At 31.5% G+C, this 9233-nt stretch overlaps 3 protein-coding genes across 3 annotated transcripts; 1 reads left to right on the plus strand and 2 right to left on the minus strand.

Moving 5' to 3' along the window:
• Positions 1 to 3882: 3882 nt before the first annotated feature.
• On the minus strand, positions 3883 to 5280 carry LOC112905062 (esterase AGAP003155-like). The gene is made up of 4 exons (XM_025976682.1): positions 4878 to 5280; positions 4613 to 4810; positions 4418 to 4558; positions 3883 to 4365 (listed from the first exon to the last, which is right to left on the minus strand). Exons 1-4 carry the CDS (start codon positions 5179 to 5181, stop codon positions 4214 to 4216), a joined length of 795 nt encoding a protein of 264 aa, XP_025832467.1. The 5' UTR covers positions 5182 to 5280; the 3' UTR covers positions 3883 to 4213.
• Positions 5281 to 5388: 108 nt separating this feature from the next.
• On the plus strand, positions 5389 to 6933 carry LOC108736235 (cell growth-regulating nucleolar protein). Its single transcript, XM_018468588.2, has 3 exons — positions 5389 to 5641; positions 5701 to 5932; positions 5991 to 6933. Exons 1-3 carry the CDS (start codon positions 5517 to 5519, stop codon positions 6906 to 6908), a joined length of 1275 nt encoding a protein of 424 aa, XP_018324090.1. The 5' UTR covers positions 5389 to 5516; the 3' UTR covers positions 6909 to 6933.
• On the minus strand, positions 6846 to 7580 carry LOC108736237 (selenoprotein F). Its single transcript, XM_018468591.2, has 3 exons — positions 7458 to 7580; positions 7287 to 7402; positions 6846 to 7239 (listed from the first exon to the last, which is right to left on the minus strand). The coding sequence occupies exons 1-3, from the start codon at positions 7491 to 7493 to the stop codon at positions 6912 to 6914; spliced, it is 480 nt and encodes a 159-aa protein (XP_018324093.1). The 5' UTR covers positions 7494 to 7580; the 3' UTR covers positions 6846 to 6911.
• Positions 7581 to 9233: the final 1653 nt, after the last annotated feature.

The following is a 9233-nucleotide window of genomic DNA, read 5'->3' on the forward strand; positions in this document are numbered from 1 at the left end:
GACATTCAAATTTTGATTTTTTGCTGATCTCATTGTTTAAATAATAAAATTAAATTTTAAAAGCTGTTAACTGTGGCTTTTACAGAAAAACAAGACAGAATTTTGAAAGAGCATATTTTACTAAAGACTATATTTTGTACCATGTGTCTTTCATTTCAAGAAAATATCGAGGTTGTCTAAAAAATATTTTGTAAATTTTATATTTTGCCAAACAAGATAGAACACCTGACATAAATACATATAGTACAAAATATGAGACATTAAAAGTTTAAGGTAAATGTTGCACATTGTCCGTTTAAGTTAGGAACGTTTGAAAAATACACCCGGAAATAAAAAGAAAAAGCGCTTGTAGCCACTTTCAAATGTTAAAAAGGATCAACACCATCAAAAGTGAAAAACAAAAAACGAATTCATCATTGTTGAGCACAAAAACGTAATTAAATAATCTACGGGTATCACAGCTTAGTGTAAATAAGTTTAATCAATGGCAAGCTTACTCATCGTCAGTTGTTAGTTATTTCATGTTCTCTAATTTGTTTTATTTTTATGACAAAAGGCCATAGAGAAAAAGCACAGTTAATAAACCACCGCAGAACATGTGGTATCAAAATATACTTTCTGAATGTTTCAGATCTCTAATTGTAAGTTAATTAGTTTAGAGCTCTAGATGAAAAAGTGAACTTTTTACTTTTGATTGATATAGCGATTTTAATAAAAAATTAAAACTTTGATAGTATAAAAAGCTTCTTTCAACGATATAGTTTCCATTAACTCATTTATGATGTGAACCATATTTAGAAGCTATTAGAAGTTAAAACGGTTTCAATCGTGGCAAGACGGGACGACGCTCTTGCACGGACCGCCCATATTGTCATTTCTTTTATTACACGCGTACAAACTCATCTCTTCATTTGAATGCATATTATCGTAGTTAATTTAAAAGTAAAAGTTGTTTTATTATCAAAAATACGTATTAAGGCTTGTTTACTTATTTTCACGCCCTTCAATAAATCTTAAATCCGATGTTTTACAACAGCCAGACTTGCCAGTCACATGCTAATGTTTTTCTTCTAGTTTACACATTCTCTTTTTTTAGAAAGTAACACTTAGGGATTTGAAATTTTTTAATAATTTTAAGTATTCTTGATCCCTATTTCTTCTTAAGTCATGTATGTCAATGCATTTCTAACTTAGGAATGGCAGTAAATAATTTGAATTTGAAATTTTTTATTATTTTTGGAATGTGAAAATTATCTCGAATGTTTCAGAAAAAATGCACATTGAGCACAAAACTAACTCAGTATCTAAAAAAAAACCAAGAAATTAATTGCAAAGAGAAAATCAAACAAGTGGTAGATACACAGCATGTCTCAGTTAATTTTCTTAATATGTAAAACATGGAATTTTTTTTAATTGCCAATACAGCCGGTCAGTAAGCTTGCTGAAATAAATATCGTAGTCAAAATTAAGAACAAAGATTCACGAAGCGAATAAAAAGGAAAATTAATAATTCGAAAGATTAATACGCAACCTTACAATCTAAACGCTAGTTAAGTGGTCCTGTAATTGTTTTCTGTTTATTTTTCTTTCTATCGCAACACCGCATTGACAACATCTTTGATTGTGTTGTTAACGTCGTTAAGATACCGTATGTTTTCGGTACTGTTTCTTGATCCCGCTGATCTGAGTTGTCTCGCTTGCGACTCTAACCTGCTCAGTAACTCTCGAAAATGGAATTTCGCATGCGCGGGAACAACATTATCCGAATAATCCAAACAAGAGACGTGAAGAAGTCCTATTTTGTCGGACAATTGCAACCAATTGGACGTGGAAACGTTCGAGTTCGACCTAATGCTTTTTACCGTTGTCTCCAGGGCTTGACATATGTCCAGAATATTGTCCTTATCGCTTCGGTCCGAGTTGTTTGTTTTAGAATTGTCTTCAAGGGGCGAAGTGTTGTTAGTTGGTTTAATGGAAACTGGAGGTTTGGAATTTGATGATATAGGGGTTGCGTATATTGCTGGCACAAGCGGACGAGAGGACATAATCGGTTTTATTGATTTTAAGGGCGGTTTTGTGGGAATTACTGGTTTCTCGTCATTGGTTGTCGGTGGTGGCCAAGAACGTTTGTCAGTTTTGGATGTGGTTAAAATTTTGAAAGAGTCTTCAGAAGTTTCTACGGGGGAGGTTTCAGTCGACGCTTCCGTGTTTTTGTCGTTTTTAAGCGGCATTTTCGGACTTAATTGAATTGTAGATTCTGTTGCTTCTTTAGTTTCCCATAATTTTTTTAAACTACTTATACTTCCGGTACTTTTTCTTTTATCGTCTCCTTCATCCAGTCTATTCGTACCATTATCAGAACTTGCAGTGCTTTCTCTTTTGTTATTTTCCTTTTCATGTTCTTCTTCACCATTATTTTTAATCTGCTCTGTTTCGTCTTCGTTTCTGTCTGCTTTCTCGATTTTTCTTAAGCGTGATTTGAAATCTATAATTCCGGTTGTGCCATTCTCTTCCTTGTCCCTATTTTTAGTAATAAACGAGGGGTCGACTTTCTTAAGTTGCGGTATGAAGGAGTTGGGTTTATCGTTTTGTTTTGGGGAAGTCTCTTTTTTGTTAAGATCTAAATTCATGGTTTCGGACAGTTCGGACACAAGTTGTAAGGCGGGATCTAAACTAATACTACTCACAGCCGTAGACGACGGTTCTACTGGAGATTCGGATGAGTTTCTGCTCTTCTTGTCTGCACGTTCTTTGATCTCGGCGACAAGTTTCAATTCCATCTCTTTCATCACATTTTTATTTTTGAACACCAACGACGACGATTTTTCTTTGGCATTTGATGACAATACGTTCGCGTCATCTACGTTTTCGATTACGTTTTTACTACAAATTTCCTCGTGCTCTTCGAATTCTGGAAGTGAAATTGAAAACAAAAATCGAAAAAAAAAAAACAATATACAAAAGTAACGAAGATGTTCTGCCTCTTTCTTCACATTCTTTTTATCCCAGTCACTTCTGAATCTTGGCTGGTCAATTTACTTATTAATTAAAGCGTTCAAATAAATTTATAATTGTAAAATTGAAAAAACAATAACGTTACAGATTTAAAACAAATCCACTCACATTAAGAACGGCCATTCTGTTTCAAATTCTTAACGCTGCAGCAAAAAGATAACAATTTTGTATTAGTTTTTAATTGATTAAAACGTTTTGTTTGTAGATATTGAAGGAGCGTATTCATGTATTCATAAAAAAAAAGAATTTTAATTGAGTTACACAAGAAGAAAGTGTTTTCTTTATAACAGAAAACGCCAGAAGTAGTGTGTTTTGACCGGTTTCGTTACAAAATGAGGAGGAGCATTTCATTGACCGGATACTAAGTTACGCTAGTTCAACACCTGCGGTTGGGTTAGCAAACTTTATCATTCCCGATGGTGCGACTGGTCATACGCGTCCAACCGATCCTCATGTTGTACCAGAATCTGCGTTGGTCTGTGGTTGTTCTTATTCATCGCACCCTACTTTTGGATACGTATAACGCACGATAGTGAATGATAAAGCTCATCAACCCAATTCTCAATCAACGGCAAATATTAAACGCGTATGATTTAGTAACCCGTCAATGACACCCCCCTCCTCAATTTGAAATAGAACTGGTTAAAACACACTAATAATGGAAGTTTAAGTAACTCAAAATTAATAAAAGAAAGTAACTTATTTACCTAGTACGTTTTGGAGGCACAGGAGCCTGTTTGCCTCTCCTGTTTGTTGTACGTCTTAATTGAACCATGCTACTCTTTGAATTAGTTGATTGTCCTCCTGTAAATGTTGACAACTTCACCGGAACATTTCCATGANTTGCTTTCAATAAAAAACTTGAAGTTGATAATGGACAGCAAAACCCATAAAAACCATTGTGTCACATAAATGCCTGGCACTAATACCACATTTTGTTTCAGTTTGTTTATGTTATAAAAACAATTTCCAAAACACTTCAGTTAAGATGTATTAAAAAAATAAAAAATATATTCATAAATAATGTAATCAAAATGGGATAGAGCTTTTAGTATATTCTTCAATCATTTATGTAACTGAGACACGCTGTATAAATAATTCACACCCTGACCTAATAAACTGATAAGATAATATGGGTGATAGCTTAAATATTATTATAAATAACTTACAAATTTTGGTTCAATAAATCAACGAATCGTCAGGCAGAGGTAGATTGTTTTTGTAAGACAATTTTCTTGATGAAACTCTGATAAGGTTGTTTTTGGGGAGCTGAAGCTGGAAGATAATGCTTGCCAGGATGAATAACAGTGACTGGATTCTCAAAAATGTCTCTCAATTCTTCTGACATCACTATTAAAAATAAAATATGAAGCAACAAAGAATGCATTATTTGTTTAAATACCTCTTGGAATAATATCATCTTGTTCACCAAAAATATGTAGTGAAGGCAATTTTATTTTATCTGAATAGTAGTTTACATGTGGCAAGGAATAGGATGGAAATCCAGCTGCCATAATGGCAAAACTAAAGTGATAGCTCAACACTGTAACAGAAATATCTTAATAACTATGAAAAAACAATGAATAATTTCTCTTACGTCCCAGCTGCTGCATCGAACATAAAATTCCCACAAAACATGCTCCTTGAGAAAATCCTAGAATGCCATCAAAGGGGCCAAATTCTTTAAATGCTTTTTCAACTAAAATTAAACTTTCTTCAAAACCAACAGCAGGACCTCCCTTGACAGTGCCTCGAAAACTGTTATTTTCCTTGTTGAACCACCAACTGTATTGCTCTAAAATGACACCAAAACTTGTTATTTATATTATCATAAAACAGAAGGTACATCATTATTAAGTTACCCTCATTTGTACCATCTCCTACGTCTGAGACTATTTCCTTTTCATTATTTTCATTTACTACTTTATGAGGTGCAGTAATATAAGTAAATTGTGCCCACTTTTGGACAGTTTTTCGAAATGAACCGGTTTTTTGCCGAAACGTCTCTCCGTTTTGCCTATATCCATGCAATGCTAATATTTTTAATTTTTCACCAGAGTTTTCAGGCGACATATTATTACCTGAACAAATTATAAATTTTGCCTTATTTTCAAAGGTAAAGATTTTGCACGTGAACTTCTCATGTGAAGGCAGCAGACATTCCATAGATTACACATAAGTCTGAGGTTACGTCAGGTTACGTAGTCATTCATAGATAAGGTTATCGTCATAGAGAAGGGTTAAGAGACATAAGAATAAAGGGTATCTGTGTATAAAAACTCTATTACCTTCAATAGACCATAGACGCGTTCAGTATATATTTCTTTAATCTATGGATGCATTAGCATGTTGTCATTTTAAAATAGGTTATCTACGAAAAGAGGTTAGAAATACATGGCGGTACATGGCTTTGCTTGGGTTAGATTGGAATAAGTCATCCTAAGTTGTGATTTCTAATAAACGCCTATTAAAAATAAAAGGATAAATAAATCAAATTAGAAATGGTTGTATTTACGTGCAATCATTGTGGTGAGAGTGTACATAAACCGGCAGTAGAGAAGCATTATAATTTTGCGTGTCGCAAATATAAGGACTTAACATGTGTTGATTGTTTCAAAGATTTTCGGTAAGTTTTTTTGACTTACTTGATTAAATTCATATTCATTATACCACTTTATTTGTAAGGGGTGAAGAATATTCAGTTCATACAAAATGCCTAACTGAGGATGAAAGGTATGCTGCTAAAGGTTCTATGCCTATTGGAGTTCAGAAAAAAGGTGAAGCAAAGCAGGATGCATGGGTGGAGATGATAAGAGCTATTATCCAGGAAGATATTAATATGAAGCCTCAAAATAAGAATTTGCTGTTAACCATTTCAAAACATAATAATGTTCCCAGGAAAAAGCAAAAGTTTCTTGTATGTAGTCAATCCTTTTCATATTACATTTTAATAATTGGTTTATTTCTTTTCTTAGAATTATATTAAAAGTGCAACAGGCGGTAAAGTATCAGAAAATACAATTTCTGATGTTTGGGACATAATAGAAAGCTATAAGGAAAAACATGTTAAATTGAATAAAACAAAAAATGAAAATGATAAAAAAGAAGAAGAAAACCATTCCAATTCTGAAACAATTAAAATGAAAAATGGAGAAAGTGGAGCTGAAAAAGCACCTAAAACGACTAAGCGAAAAGATGTGAATGACTCCATTGAGGTTGCTTCTCCAAAGAAAAAATCTAAAACTGAAAAATTGAAAGCAGCTAAGGAAACTGAAACTGTAGAAGTTGAAAAGAACTCTTCAGAAATTTGTAGAGTAAACCAAAAAAGAAAAGAAAATGATATTGACGGTGATAATGAAATAAAACAAAAGAAAAACAAAACTTTGGAAACAAATTATAAATTAGAAGAAAATTCTACTTCAAAGAAGAAAAAACAAAAAGTAACTGACAAAACAGAGACTTCATTAAAAAACGAAGCAAATCAAGAGAATGCTTCATTAAAAGCAAATAAAAAGAAGAAAAATAAAAATACTGTATCTGAAAAAACAAATAGTAATGGAGGGGGCTTAGAATTGGATGAAAAAATATCTGAGATAAATGAACAGAATTTAACTCAACTCAATGAAAGCTCATTAATTGAAAATAGCCAAGAAAACAGCAAATCTTTTATTATTGAAGACATGATCTTGAATATTATGAAGAAATACAGTGAAATTTCTATTGTAAAATTGGAAAAGAAAATTACCACCAAGTATATAAAGCATACACAAGAAGCAGAGGTTCCACAAAAGTTTGTGAAGAAATTTCATAAGAAGCTAAAAAAATGTGAAAAGGTTGAAATAGCTGATAATATTGTTAAGCTTAAAAATGTATTTGATGAACAAAATAATTAAAAACTATATCATATTTGTTCTTAAATAACTTCTGTTATCATTTTCTAAGTGGGTATTAAGATATTCCTCTACTGAATCAGTATTCCACTTTTCAATAGCAACAGTTTCTTGTAAGTGCCCATCATTATCATATAATTTAATTATAGGATCTAAGCCTCTTACGTATCGAATATTTAAGTTTAAAAACTTAGCAGGCTTGTCACTCTTAATAAAGGCTTCAATTTGTGGATATGCTCCAAATTTACAAGTACATACTTCCAACACAGCTTTTGCATATTTCTTATCTGCCACTGTGTTCTCATCTGGATGGCAACATTCTAAACAATTACTCCTAAAAAAGTTTATTACTCATCTGAAGAATACTACTTAAAAACTTACTTAATTATACCAAGATTAAAGTTGCTAAGCTGTTCACAAGATGAACATAGTAAATTCGCCTTATTAAATCCTAGAGCCCAGCAATCATCACTTGAAAATTCGCCTTTGATAAGTACCTATTTTAAACAACTATTAATACATATGGAATAAATGTGTTAGACAATTACTTACCAGAATTGAACATAAAAGAACGCCAAGTAAAAACATCTTTATTTTTAGGTATATCACTTTAAAATGCAACTTTTTGTTACATTACTCACGTATATATCATAGATAATAGATACACAAAGGGTATATATCGTGTTCATCCTATACAGATGACCATAGATATTCAGATGACGAATAAAAACTGTAGAAACTTGTTAAATAGGAACCATAGAAGTGTGGCGTTGTCAAATCTTCACAAATTGTTGCAAAATAAAACAACAAAAACTATAACTATGGAAGCGGCAATTATTTACAATAAAATTTGTTAATAAAATATGAGACCTTTAACTACAAATTCATCACGCAGGTCTATTCTCTCTTCACGAGTTTTTTTAGTATTAATTAAAAATAAAAAGGGTGAAAAAATTATTAGCAAATTTATTAAGATAGATACAGTCTGTTTTCCCTATCTAAGGCCTGTACAAAATGCAAGTACGCTTATATACACAAAATTAAAATTAAATATCCAATATTCACATAAATTCTACCTACAAAAGTTTATAAAAATCACACAAAAATAAATATGCCATGTTCTTGCAGCTTTTATAATTAATACAACTGCGCTTTAATGGCACATGTCGTTATCTGAGTAAAAATGCAGGAATTTATTTTGCTTTTTTAAATAAGTAAGCAAAGAAAACCTAAATTCGATTTGCTTTTTCTCTTTTACTGTGAAGAGATAATAAACTAAATACATAGTAAAATATTACAACGATTGCAAATGTTTCCGATTTAATCGCTATCGTTGTCAATTCGTTTATTTTTTGAAGCATTTTTATCATGTACTTATTTATGTTTGCATACTATTATTAAGAATGTGGTCGATAAATTTTATAATAATACGAGAGGATTAAACACTGAGCTTATATAAGTTGAGAAACCGGACCTCTTTCTTAAACACTCATTACTTTTTAAACAATAAATTATTTTCATTAACACTGTAATAGGGAGAAAAAAATTACATAAAAACAAAAATTTGCAAGAACAATGAAAACGTTAAAACAAAGTTTAAAAGAATTTCTTCATCTTGAACACAGGGTGTTCCACACCACTATAGTTTCTCTCTATAATTCAGTTAGAAAATTTAACCACCAGTTGATATAAAAGACCGATAATAGTATGAGCCCAACAGCAGGTTTAATAAGTTTTCTAAAAAGTGTTTTTATTATTTTATTTACTCTAATAATTCATACTGTTTAGTATACAGTTAATAAACACAATCATTTTGGTACTCAAACTTGGCCATTTGCATTTACTGTTATGGGAGCTATTTTCATACTCTTATCGATTCCAGTCCGTTATGATGTCAAAGTACAGATAAATTAGCTATTAATTGGAGTGTTTCAAACTTAAAGAACTTAACACTCTTTATAACACATATATTTTTGTAGGTTTTTTAATGAAATTATGGAGTAACTACACAGGAGTGGGCCACCCTGTATACTTTAGATTACATATATACAATTGATTTTCTAAAATAAAAAACATATAATTAGAGAATTTGTTTTCTATTACCTACGTGAATTACAAAGTCAAAATGCACTGTTTTTGTTTTCAAATAAAAATATTTAAAAAAGGGGTCCGCAAGTTAACTATAATCTAAGTTTAGGAATTTATCTTTGGATTGTAAAAAATTAGTAGCATCTTATGTCCTACTGATAGTACAACGAAATTTTCAGTACTTTTTAAAAACCTTCTATTCACACAGTACATCCACCGAATGCCATGATAAATATATAC

The sequence above is a fragment of the Agrilus planipennis genome, unplaced genomic scaffold (assembly GCF_000699045.2).
Source record: "Agrilus planipennis isolate EAB-ADULT unplaced genomic scaffold, Apla_2.0 scaffold126, whole genome shotgun sequence".
In the NCBI taxonomy this organism is placed as follows: domain Eukaryota; kingdom Metazoa; phylum Arthropoda; class Insecta; order Coleoptera; family Buprestidae; genus Agrilus; species Agrilus planipennis.